General features: G+C 42.7%; 1 protein-coding gene across 3 annotated transcripts in view; it reads right to left on the bottom strand.

Moving 5' to 3' along the window:
• Sgms1 (sphingomyelin synthase 1) overlaps window positions 1-13,805 on the bottom strand; it is a 116,926-nt gene that overhangs the window by 32,031 nt on the left and 71,090 nt on the right. For all 3 annotated transcript variants that reach the window (XM_051199974.1, XM_051199973.1, XM_051199975.1), the window contains one exon: window positions 6,128-6,965. In XM_051199974.1, the coding sequence (XP_051055931.1) occupies window positions 6,128-6,750 (623 nt within the window). In that variant the 5' untranslated portion in view covers window positions 6,751-6,965. The remainder of the gene's footprint in view (window positions 1-6,127; window positions 6,966-13,805) is intronic.

Here is a 13,805-nt window from a genome sequence, read left to right as displayed (position 1 = left end):
CTTATGGTAGCAGAAATCTAGCTAATATACAAGACTCCCCAAACCACAACTTTGGTTGAAGCCTAAACTATGAAATAAGGTGGTAGTGTAGCACAGTGATAGAGGACATGATTTGGCATGGGCAAGGTGATTTAGCATGGGCAAGGTCCTGGGCTCAGTCACCAGCTCCACCTGCCTACTCCTCTGACCCCCTCCACATGCATAAAGCATACAAACTTTTAAAATTAAAACTGAAAGTAAAGAAAGGCTCAGCACACTTCTGTTCCTGCAAAGGACCTAGATTTTGGTTTCCAGTTTCCAAGTGGTAACACAGAGCCACCCACAAATCCAGTTCTAGGGATTCCAACACCGTCAGGCACCAGGTACACACATGGGACATAAACACAAATGCAGGCAAACACATATACATTAAACCACAAATCTTAGAAACAAAAACAAAACAAAAGAAAAAGCTAGTTTTTTTCTAAAGACATCTCTGACCAGAAAATAATATTGTTAGTAAACACTAAAAATCCATCCTCCTACTGTGATAATCATCCTAGAAGAGCAACACTGGAAAACTGAATATGTGGGGGCACTTTAAACACAGATGCCTGAAAGGCATAAGGAGGATCTGTCCAATCATTCCCTTATCTGCTTTCTTCTCTTTGGGATCGATTTTCAAAGAACCCATTCAATGATCATCTCCACACCCCTACTGTGACCTGCACTGTTCTCCTTCTCCCCAAACATCTTTACCAATAAGCTCTCGAGTCCACCCCCATAATCCAACTGTTTTTCACTTTTTTCTTCAAATATTTATACTATGAATGGGTCACTACTAGTATATTCAATTCACTCCTACATAATCTGTCACTCAACCAACTGACTTCTGCTCTTCTTAGGTGAATATCTAACACCCAAACCATGACACAAAACAGCACAGGATATAGACTATAGGGTGAAAAGGACCAAGGAAAAAACACCCTGCCCCTGGTTAGACCCTAGACCTGGGCCATGGGAAAAAAAAAAAAAACCAGACCTTGATCCCAATCTCTGAGCTTGCCCAAGAGTCAGCCTGCAGAATCCCAACCCCTGAGCACAGAGTCCCACCAATCACTGAGGTCCTGAGTATGAAATCCCACCAATCCCTGAGTTTGCCCCACCAATGCCAAGTCCCTCTGGAAAGCCTCCTCCTTCCCCTACCAAGAAACCCTAGGTAAGCTCTGTACCCGGTTCCCTTTGCTGCCGCCTCTCACCCCAAGGGCAGCCACCCTCCTGGAGTCTTCCTTGCCTGTAGTGAGATAGCACTGACCACGCCCATTGGGGGTGGAGCGATGGGCGGAGGTGACCTGGGGAAGGAGGTCGGAGGGGGCCAGGAAGGCGCTCTCTCTTTTCTGGCATGACTTGGACAGGAGAGGATCGGGTTGAATTTCCTGGTGTTCATCTGTCTAGGTTGTAAGTTATTTCTCCCTGAATAAACATCTATTCGGCCTATTTGTTTATCCTGATCCTTATTTACCGCAATACTTGCCAATCAATCTCTTGAGTGAGGTTTGTTGTGCAGTGTGACATTCTCACTCTGTGTGTGTGTGTGTGTGATAGGATAACTTGTGGGAGTTGGATCTCCCTCACTATAGGAATTCTGAGCTCCAAACTCCAGTTTTCAGGCTTGGTAGTAAGTGCCCTAACTGAGCATCTTGCTGACCCCCTACATAATTCTTCCATGACACAAGTATGGTTGTGTCATTACATGTCAGTGGTTTATCAAACTTGGCATTAAATACACACTCTACTGGTTCCATTTGAGACCCTGTCTGTACCTCACTGGATTCTTATATCACGGACATCTCCAGCTCACTGGGCCATTACAAACACTTTGGGGCCAACTAAGCCAGAGAAATAACCCAACTTCAAACACTTACTATGTCTGCTATCTGGAAAGTTCTCAGATAGTGTTTCATTTGTCTCAAGTGTCTGCTGAACTGCTACCTCATCCATGGCCTTTCATAATCACCCAATCTGAAAATGTCACCTCTGTCCTAGTTCCAACACTCGCAAGCCCTTCTGCTGACTCACTGTCTCTATGTCCCTCATACTAGCTGATGTCACATCCTCCTCTGTTTACTGACTGCCTCACTCTGCCCAGACTAATCACTCCATTCTCATCACTGCAACGTTCCCCAGGGTCTAGCACGGCCTGCCGACAGTAGGCTCCTCGGTGAACTCAAGTTGAACAAATGGATGGATTTTAAATGAACACACTGTATTTACATGTGCCAGGCTCTGGCACAGACATTAGGATACAAGTGGGAAGGAATGATGAACATGGCATAATTTTCTCCTGTAAGGAAAATTAAAACACAAAACAAAAATCTAGCACCAGGGGAGACAAATGTAGAACAGAGAATGGAAAGCGCGATGAGCTTAAGGTGTTTACACGGACACAGCTGCGGGTAAAATAGGGTGGAGTTAAACTCCATGTGAAGAGCCCCGAGCTTCAAAGCTAAGAAGTGTTTCTTCATCTGATTCCACAGTGTGGATTCCCCAATTAGAAATGAAAGGAGGAGCCCAGCAGTGGTGGCGCACGCCTTTGATCCCAGCACTCAGGAGGCTGAGGCAGGTGGATCTCTGTGAGTTCTAGGACACTCTGGTCTACAGAGTGAGTTCCAGGACAGAAACCCTGTCTCAAACAACAACAACAAAAGAAATGAAAGGAGGAGACAAGCCTAAATACAGAATTAGAACTGATATAACTCATTATTTATACAACATCAACTGAGTTGTTCCATGTTTCTAGAAAATGCCACTGGCCAGAGAAGTTAAGAAAACACAGCTCACAAATCTGGCTTTGGTCCAGGAGAGTCTGGGGCATCCTGATCACCACACTTGGTCTTACACTCGCCCTAATAAGGAAACCCAACTTGGAAACTTTGGTGCTGCCTTCTCTGTCAAGGGTCAATGTCCTGACAGGGTGGGGCCACAGGAGCCATGCAGGGATGCCACCGTGTTAGCTGAGAGCCACACGCCGGAGAACCCCAAGCCTTGGCTCTGTCAGTCTGCAAGCTCTGAATACACTTTATGGTGCTTTCTTAAAACAAGGGGTACCTGGTTTGCAGTGAAGTCTGACACAAAGGCAGAGATTTCCCGGGGCTTTTTCCTAGTCAGTGGCTTGAAAGTCCAATTCTAAATGAGGAGACAACATTATTTACAATTTTAAAAGCAAAAAAAGTTCAGAACCTACTCTCACAGTGAAGGGCAACTGTATGCAATGTAAGATAGAACTGAGTGCCACAAACCCAGAGCCTTCAAAGTCTGGCTAAAGGGCTGACTCGTTGGTGGTCTCACTTCTCAAGCAGGGCATCATCCTTGCCATCGTTACCTCTTCTCCCGTTAGAAAGTACAAAAGAAGAAGGGATAATGGGATGGATGCCAGGGTTCTTAAAGTCAGAATGATTGGGGGTGGGGTAGAGCTGGGGCTTTGATTCGAAGGAACAGAGTAAAATGGCTAACGGTAAACCATCTGGCTGGTGGATGCTGGAGAGAGAGGGGCCAAGCTCAAAAGACTGAAACAAAAAACAAGGAAAGTTAGGGAGGAAGGGTACCCCATAACAAGAAGGTTCCATGTTTTCAAGACTGTATACAAATAAAACTGTCCAACAGCAACAGCCAATCAGCTAGAAATGGAGGGTGTGGATGGGTGTTGGGGGTGGGTGTGTCTGCACAATAGTGCAAAAGGGTTAGTCTTCCTTCCTGATGAGAGCCAGGGATGGTATTCATCAGTGTACACTTCTTGCTGTATCACTTTGTACCCTCCCCCCTCTTCCAGGCCTGCAGTGTCACGTACACAGACACTGGGAGAGGTTACAGACAGGTGGGGTGCGTGTGTGCACGCGCACTCAAGAGCTTAGAACAACAGTCTACCTCCAAAGGTGGAAACTAGACTGAGGACCTTAAGGGATCCTTAGCTGGTTGCATTCAAGTCAAATTTACCTGACTAGTCCAATCCCATCACAGCGGCTTACCCAGCAATGCTACGGCCAATTTAAGTTTTCTAGGACAACAGAAACCTTGACTGAGACAGTATTGTATTATTTTTTTTGAGAAGAACAAGGCTCCTGAGTTGAAAAAGTTTGTTTAAGCCACCTAGCATGTAAAGCCACAGGTAGGTCTAGAACCCAGGTGGCCTCCCCCAGCAGTGAATTAGCTTTGCAGATGACATTCCAACTGTTTTATTGCTGTTGAACAATTTAAGTAAATAAAGTATTAAAGCAGTGGCAGTAAGTACCAGGAGAATACCAGCTTAAAAAATTTAAAGAGAAACAGATTTGAGGAAAAGTCCCTGGTAGAAAAAGCAAAGCAATTAGTTCTATGATTAGGAAACTTCCTCAGAACAAGGCTGAAATCATAAACCATCTCAATTCTGCAGTAAATCTAACTTACTGAGTTATAGTCCGAGGCAATAAATTTGCCTGTGTGTATGAATTTTGATGGAAAGCCAGAAAGTGAATTCACAAAAACAAATTTTAAGGGAAAACAAAATAAAACAAAAACTCTAGGAAGCTTAATTTGAGCTGCCCTTCCCTCGCTAATGGAAAAGTATGTGAAATACTTTCAGTGGGCTTTTAGGGAGGAAAGGTGAAAGGTCAAAATATTCCTAAATGACAAGCAGGACAACAGTCAAGGGAATGAATGCAAGGAATCCCAAACATCATTATTTCTGAAGACGATTCCTCTCAGAACCAAAGCAACAACATTGGTTTGTTTTTTTTTTTTTTTTGTTTTGTTTTGTTTATCCAACTAGATAGCAGGGCCCACCAGTTCCATTTCAAATTCTACTTCAATTATAAAACTGTCAACAAGCTCACTGTCAAATTACCCAAGTGAACTTTACCTAAGTGAACATGGTCTCCCTGGAGAGGCCAGCAGGTACCCCTCCCCTTTCTACTTGAGGATGTCTGACATCATGAACTGAGAGTTTATACAACTGAGGAAAACACAAGAGCAACAGGAACCAGGGACACTCCGCCTACATTTTGTTATCTTGAGGGAAGATGATTTAATACCCAGCCATTCTTAGGCTGAGGAAACTCACTCTACCAGAGAAAAACTCAAACAGTAGGTGGTTCCGTCATCAGAAGCTGCCCAGAGTGACAATTCTAGGTCTGTAGGGAAGCAGCCTCAGCTCTGGCCTTAGTCTCAGGCATGGCCCTGCTCACTGTGTAAATTTGGTTATGGCGCCCCAGGGGTGACTGCAGCAAGCTTGGGCTGTGGCCAGGGTAGCGGTACCTCCTACTGGTGCGCCCGAGCCCAGTGGGTAGGGAGAAATGGTCATTCACGACTGCACACAGGGAAGTCACAGAGATGTTCCATTCAGCAAAATGCCAGACACCAAGAACAAGTGAAATTAACTAAAACCAAGGGAAGAAGTTTATCCAAGTAAATAGCTCACTTTAGGAAATCCCTGCTGTGATTAGAGCTTGGGACATGGGACTCACTTTGAATCCAAATAAAACTCAATATAGAATTACTGAAAAACTCAAAAATAGCTGCCCATTATTTTAAGTGCTACACATTCCATAAGATGGAATCATATAGGTCCCACCACATTCTACCTCCTTAAATTAAATGAGGTATCACTTTCCCCCAACCAAAGTCATTATAGAATAGCTGTCTGAACTCTACATGTCAAAAACTGAATACACACTGATAAAGTTCCAGGTCTGGCTGGGATTTGGGGAGAACTATCCTACCACACACAGCACATAGGCCAACTGTCAACAATTCACCTGAACAAATACCAACGAAGACTAGGTAGCTTTATCATACACTCCCCCACCCCCTTATTCAATAGCCTTTTCTCTCTGAATATGTCTAAGTATCTGCTTTCTTATTACCTGAAAACAGACCACCATCACTCAGTCTTAATTCTGGAGGAATCTTGTATCAAACAAGCAACAAACACAATATTCTTTCAAATCTGTAGGAGCTTCAGTTAGTCCCATGGGGTGGGAGGCTTCACAATTAACTAATATGCTTTGATTTCAACACTTGGGTAAATTTTATTTCCAAACAACAACTAGATAAGACAGATAAATGATGCAAACCCATCATCGCTGGATCTTAAGACTATGAGTTCTCTACTTACTTGTATTTTAAGAGCAGCCACTGAATTAACCAGAGTCCTACAAGGATCATGCCGTTAATTTCGCAAATAGAAAAGGCCCACTGCACCCGGTTAAAATGGTCAAAAAACGTGTCCGGTAGTGGAGGCTGCACCTCCTTAGGAGGTACTCGTTCATGGACGACCGAGATCATCACTGTAGTGAGAACAAAACAGGAAAGTGCATAAAGAAAGGCCAGAAAAGTCTTGCCCCACTCCATGGGGTACTGGGAGCGCTCTGGTTCTGGCATGGGGATCTTTATCATCTCTTTCCTATACCCATTTGGCATTCCATTGGGCTTAATCTTGATGCTGAAGCTGCCATCAGGGTTGGGAATGTCGACGCCAACGCTGAGGTGCCCATTGGCGTGGCCATTCTTGTGAGCCTCCATATGGTGCTCCATCTTCAGGGTCTCGATCATGTCTAAGAGCCGCTGCCCGTTGTCAGACGAGACTCGGCACAGTGGGGGTTTTGTGAAATCCTCTTGGGTTAGACTGATTAAGTCCTGGCCTGTGAAATGTTCTAGAGGCTCACAGTATTCTGGCATAGCATTCTCCAGCAGCCAGTCTGCCACCTTCTTGGGTGACCAATAAACCACTTCCTTCATGGTACTGGCAGACAACACGCAGTACCCCCAACTTGCTCTCAGACGTCAGCAGTCACTGTTCGTACAGGGCAGGACACTATCCCTCCTTGGCTGGTTCATCTTGTTGGGTCTCTTGAGCAGAGACTCAGTTGCCAAGATGGTCAGGGCAGTTTAAAACGCTCCGTGTAGTGGTATCTGAATGTTAATTCGCCTCATTTCTGAACAGAATCTTCCTTCTGTGGGAGGAAAAGAGAGGGTCAGATTCATGGGACTTCCAGATCAGTTCCTTCAAAATGCAAAGAGGCTTGGGGTGTATAATGAACACAGCAAACTGTTTAAATGAGTTAGTTTCAAGCATTGCTGATTTCCTGGTTATAAGTCTTCTGTGACAGATCATTAAATTGGATCTGAGAATGTGTAAGGTCAGGGACAGCAGTAGATGGATCTCCTAGGGAGTACTTATTAAGTAGAACTCAACAGAGTCTGGGCCGTGCTCAGCGGGGACCACTGATTCTCTCTGTACCTAGCATACTTTCAGGACATAATATGACAAGAATCTGGCAAACTTGTTAATCCATTAATCTTTCTGGTGAGGGATGCTGCACAATGTGTGACATCTGAGGTATCACAGAAGACAATCAGAAATACTGATCTTAAGATCATCTGGTCCAGTAATTTTACAAGTTTTATTGTCTTCCCTCCCAACGAGTTCATTTTTTCTAAACGCATGTGAACCCTAATATAGAAGAGAGTACCACTGTGGCTGGCTGGGTTGACACACAGACAGAGCCCAGGATCCTCAGACACTCAATACTTCTGTAGATCCCTGATTTGAAAAAAAAAGAGGACATGATTCATCTCTCATCTATAAGAGAGTAATGAGTTGTATAAAAGTCAAAGGACTTGCCCATAGTTGAATGTATAGCGGGGATGTAAGTCCAGTGTGTGTGTATTAAAATACTTAGCCAGCAGTGTAACAAAGGCCTGTGCTCTAGAGAGGACCTAACAGAAGGATACATATACACATAATGCATGCAACCACATCCTTGACTGATGCACAGCACTGCAGAAAAAAAGTGGGAAGACACAGAGCAGCTAGATCATGGTTGATGATTCTGAGTGTATTCCCATTTTTCCGACACTGATTTCTTTAATTTACTTTTATAACAACCATTACAAAAATAAATGCTCAAAGCAGAAGACCCAACTTCATATGAAAGCAACATAGCTACGAAACTTGACTTTGGCCCCAGCATCTCTCCTACTTGCCCCACTGTCTGGGCTTCAACTTGTTCATCTTTAAAATGGGTGCAGTGACAATAAAATATTTCCTTCACAGGGCTGTTGTTGTCAATGACTGAGTCTGTTTATAAAAGTGGACGAAACAGTAATGATTTTCAGAGGAGTTTGGTGTTGTGCATGTCTTTTTTATCCTTTTTCAAATTATCAATCATATTAGACAGCCTCTGTCCACCTTATCCCCTACTACAACAAACTCTACCAGCTGGATATTTTTTTTTTTTTGATATGATTATTGTTGTGTTAACTACACAAGGCTTTCTTTCCACAGACCTAAAAGTTTAAAAGCTGGAAATTACGAGTGACGCTGCTTCCCTAAGAATGTGTGCACAGAACAGTATGTGGCAAAGTGTCTTCTGCTTTAAAAGGGTAGTTCTTCCAACAGGGACACTCAGTGCACTGTCATCTTCCCACTGGGCACACATTAGGATGTCAAACACTTGAAGCATTCCCAAATAGAGAAAACGCTTATGGGGACTCCTCAAATTTACTTCCTTAAGTTTACCCACTCTCCCCGCTCCATTTTCCCTTCAACTAGACACACCGAACCCTCAGTTTTACTCTAGATTGAGAATGGACAGCATGTATCTTCCCAATTTCTTACAGTGCCAACGGCAGAACCAACCCTAAGGACACAACCCAGTCCCTCCTAAAGATTACGGGTGCTGTATACCTTCCCTGCCACACTCTTTCCTACTTACGCACTTGCAGACTCCCAGAAGCAGCTGAGTGCCTTGGAAAGTCAGCTACTTCAAGCAGCCACAGACTTCATGTCCCCAGGGCTCAAAAGTCACTCAGTCAACCACTGGTCAATAGCTTCACAATATACCTAGTATTGTGCAGACTGTTTAATGGAAAATAAGTCCAATAATGTCACTAATATTGAAATGTCCTTTAAACTACATTGAACAGTCAAGGAAATTATGATCATTTTTCAGAGAGAAAGTCCATGTGACCCCTGCACACTCATAACCATTGCAGAGGAACCCCAACTGTAATGAACATGGCCTAGAATACCAAACTTGAGTCCTTACACAGGCTGTATAAGACAGGGGGTCTGTCTCTCAGGCATGAGTCCCAAGGCCCCTCCTCAAACACTCCCCAGCAGGTCTAGGGTAACAGTCTGTGAAACTCTCAACATCTGTAAGAGAATCTAAAGAAAAATCTTGACTTCATGTTCAGGCCCAAGGGGAAAGGACACTGGCTTTCCCCTAAGTTCCTCATCCTCCAATTATTGCCCATCACAGGAAGCATGTCAATGTCGGAAACCCCCAGAACCACAGACTACACCAAGGCCAAAATATCTAGCAATTCTCTCTGATAGAGAAATAGACAAACAGTTTCTTACTAAGAGATAACAAACTTCAACACAGAAACAAATCAAATTGTGGGAGACAATTTAATATAGACCCAAACATCCACCCATCTGGCATGGCAAGCTCTTCAAGCATCGATTAAATAGAGGAACAGGAATCTTGCAAAGCCAAGTCCATCAAATAGTTTTTGATAGCCAGAGGAACGCTCCAAAGTATGCTACAAGATAGGCTAGCATCTTCCATTCTGTAGCTAACGGGACTACAAAAGCATTCCCTCCTGAACATGAATCCTGTGCTTCCCCCAACCTGGAATCCCTTCCTCACTAATATCTGTGACACACAACAGAATCTAACCATCTGCTGTGTTTGTGTAGGAGACCACTCAAATGATGCTCGGTAGAAACATGTCAAGCCGCCAACGCTGGTGCCTTACTTAGTGAAGTCCTTTACCTGTTCCTAGGCTGTTTTGAAGAAAAAACAAACCTAATAACTACCTCACCCACCTTCACACAGGCTACAACCATTATGAGAACACAGTCACATTCGAGGAATAAAAGCCTCAGGCTTCTCCATTAAGTATCTTATTCTTTAAATAACGTCCTACCTTCTTTTCTAGTGGCCACCTGGGGCCACAGTGACACTTCATACATGTTTATGGGGGCTGTCACTTCTAGATAGCATTTCCAGTGTCCTATCACTTAACCCAGGCTAAAGATTTTTCCAACCTCATAAAGAAAGAAACCTTTATTTTTAAGCAAGCTTGGAAACAAATACACTTGTGGTGTTTTCCTGAAGTTGATGCTGAAGTTAGGCAACTGGGAAAAGTCATTTCTGTGGAAGTGACCTAGTAGACAGGGGTTTAGCTTTTCAGCGGCCACTGCTAACAACAGTGTTCAGAAAAAGCGGAGCCTGGCTGTAGATGCAGATGTGAGAGTCTCGTTGTTCCCCTGGTCTCACTCTCTCGGTGGAGACAGAGTGAAGCATTTCCACTTGGAGACAGGCAAAATGTCTTCACAGCTTGACCTAGAAGGCAGGTCAGCTCAGGTAACAACCATCATCCTCCACAAAAAGCTGGGTTGAACTCAGACATAGCCCAGCTTATCGGACTTATTGTACAAAACAGAGAAGAAATAACAGAAAAATGAAAATGATATAAACATTTCCTCCTGAAATATTCCAGAATTTGTGAGGCAGAGAAGGCATGGGAACTCCTAATCATCTCTTCTTTTTAGAGATAACATAGAGTCGGATTTTGATTTGTTTCAAATTTTATCCATAGGGAAGACTTGGCTCTATAGCCAAGGGGCTTTGAAGGGCACAGTTGCTGCAAAACTATCAATAGTCTTGTGTGGATTATGGGGTCTGAAATCACTTGGCACTGGGGGGGGTTGGGGGGACTCTATTAATTAAAGGCAGACCAGTAGTATGTGTTCACGACAGGATCGAAGTCCAGAAGGGCTTTCTATTTGGTTTTAACCAAGTGAAAAATAATTATACAAAATTCAACTGGGCTCAGATTCGTAAGATAGATTTTAGTCTTTAATATTATAAAAGCCTTTCAATGATACACCATACCATCATACAACGAATGTCTAGTTAATTATGAAAGCCAGATCTTCAAGGAAGAAGATATGAACTAACGCAATCATTCTGGAAATGTAAAAATGATTCAAGCAGGCAAAAACCACAAAATAAATCTTTTAGGATTATTTCTTACACTTCTTCAAAAGAAGCTATTATATGGCCTTGACCCCCAGAAAAGTCTAGAAATAAAACAGACTTGTGCTAATAAAATTAAGCGGGACACAAGAGTTTTAAAAACTAAAGCATTATGCCAGCAATCACAGTACTCAGGAGTCTAAGGCAGGAGGACGGTGAGCCTGGGACCAGCCTGGGCTACACTGCATGACCCTGTCTCACAAACCTGTAACAAAAATACAGCCCCCCCAAAAAAGGCTAGAATTAGGAATTGATTATAAAATCAAATCCAAATCAATAATTCATATCACTTTACTATGAAACAAATTGACATTTTCCAAAAGCTTCAAGTTTAGATAAAGGTTTCCAAATCTACTAAACTTTCCATAAATGTCAACAATAACCTAATTAACCTCTGCAGTCAGTGAAATGTTTAATTCTCCTGAAACTCAATTTGGACATTTGCTGAATGTTTTTCCAAAGCAACTCTAGTAGGTGGCTGCTTTTCATATTTAGCACTTGAAGCGCTAATTTAAGTAAGAGTGTATAAACTTATATACATGAAAGGTTGGTTAGAGTAACAACGGCAGCTGAAAGAGCTACTCATTTACTTCTATAGTTTGGGGAGTTTAGAGATTCCTTTTGCCACTATAACCTTCACACTGGCCTTTATTTTCAATTGCTAGTACATGCAGTGCCCACAATTCCACAAACCAGCTTTGGCTCACAAATCATTCCTTATGAGCAGCTCCTCCAGCTAAGTGTATGCTGACCTACTTTGGGGAGCTCTGAGGGCTTGCTTTATAGAACCCACACATCTGCCTTCTGGTCTACTCAACTGCTAAGACTCTGGCTCTGAGAAGTTCCGCCTTTGGTGACATCTTTCCATTCTCCACTCGATCTTGTTTATTTAATTGTGTTTAATACTTAGACTTCACACTATCTGTAGAGGATTCTTTCTCAATGGCTGCCCCAAAGTTGAGTTAACAGTCTCCCTTTTTAACTCTCCACTCCCGAAATGAGATGTAGCAACCTTCATGTACCAGTGGGGAGGTGACTTTTAGTGGGCAAAATTAATAGGATACAATGACAAGAAAGCAGTCGGGCCAATTATGTACTATGAACCATGGTTCAGAGGACCCCATCACCAGCAGAGTCCATCCCAACTCAGATATTTCATGATAGGGTGCTCCTATAAATATTCAGTCATCAGAGATTCCAAAGCATCATTTATTATAACAAAAATTAAAAAATTATTATACAACAGATGACTAAGTCCCCACTAAAGACTGTAGCATGTTTCTATATTTACAGTGACATTTAAATTTTATGAAAATACCAGCTATGAAATAGTGTCAATTTTGTTAATATGTATGTATGATAAATATCATGGGATAAAAGTCAAGGCATTATTTAGTCACTTCCTGTCGTCCTGGAATAAGAGAATTATAAAATAACACTTTGCCTTTTTCCCCTCCTAATTATTTTAAAATCTCTCTGATAAGCATATTTTACTCTTGTCTAGAAGAGGGAAAAAACTATTGTTGTTCTTCTAGGTTTTAAAATAGGAAAACTGCACTGCAAGGCTGAGAGCATGCTTCCTATACCAGCTTGCTTTAGAAATATGAAATGGGCTTGATGACATAACTAGGATCTATAAACAGAACCCCAAATCCTACTAGAAACAGCCCTTAGAAGTGAGCCAATCTACCAGCAAAAGAAAAACTAAAGCCCAACCCCACGGGCATGATAAAACTACAGGCTCAGATATCCCCCACTGTTCCATAGTGAAAACAAATCAGGATTATAACTGCCTACATCAAGTTCCCTCGGAATCTGCCCACTCAAGTGCAGCTACAAAATGGAAAGGACCACTCAAAAGTTCTTCCCTGGTTGTTAAAATAAGGTAAACCCTGCACAGCTCTCTGAAAATGCATCATTATAGTTTCCCTTGGAATTTGTGATTCTTGAAACTCACTTAAAACTAAAGACAATCTATTCCCACGCAACTGACCAGCTGGCCCTGCTCAGAGCCAGCAGGGCTCCTGTCCCATTTGCCTGTTAATCTGTCATTCTTATATTTGGACTCACTCTAGTGGCACTGGACAATGTCAGAGCATAACCAATGTTTCAAATTCCAGCAACTCTCATGTGAGTATAGTACTAAGGTTGTCCAGCCAGAAGAGCTTCTCCATTCCCAACACACCTCACTCTGTGCCTTTCCATTCTTTTTAAAAACCAAGAGCTCAGATCCCTATATACCATGCTTATTAACTGGACTATAAAGATCTGCATAGCTCTGAATCCATCAGAAAAGTAAACCAAGGCTGTGGAAAAAACCCAACTGGTTTAGCTGGGTTTTTTTTTTTTTTTTTTTTTAATCCCAGGGAGCTGAGAATATAAGAGTAGTGTATTCCCAGTAGTAGAGTGCTTGCCTGGTATGTGTGAGGCCCTAAGTTCAACTCCCAGCACTACAACAAGCAAAATCAAAAGGCTCCAGTATAGATTCTATGGCAGATATTGGTACATAGCTCATTTAAACAGCCTTCCAAATAGTATGCTGGAGGAAAGCAGTTATGAGAAGTAAACGTCGCAGGTCTGGGAAGGCTGGAACTTGGAAGAAACAGTAAACAGCTGTTTAGAGGAGAAAGCACTAACCAGCCACACATGTGTTGCCAAGGGCCCCTGATAGGCAGTTTTCTGAGGTCTAAGAGTCAGCTTTTCTCACAATGCAGCTACATCTGAGAATTCCTGCAAGTAATC

Source organism: Phodopus roborovskii, unplaced genomic scaffold (assembly GCF_943737965.1).
Source record: "Phodopus roborovskii unplaced genomic scaffold, PHOROB, whole genome shotgun sequence".
Classification (NCBI taxonomy): domain Eukaryota; kingdom Metazoa; phylum Chordata; class Mammalia; order Rodentia; family Cricetidae; genus Phodopus; species Phodopus roborovskii.
This window is presented reverse-complemented; position numbering and strand designations above follow the sequence as displayed.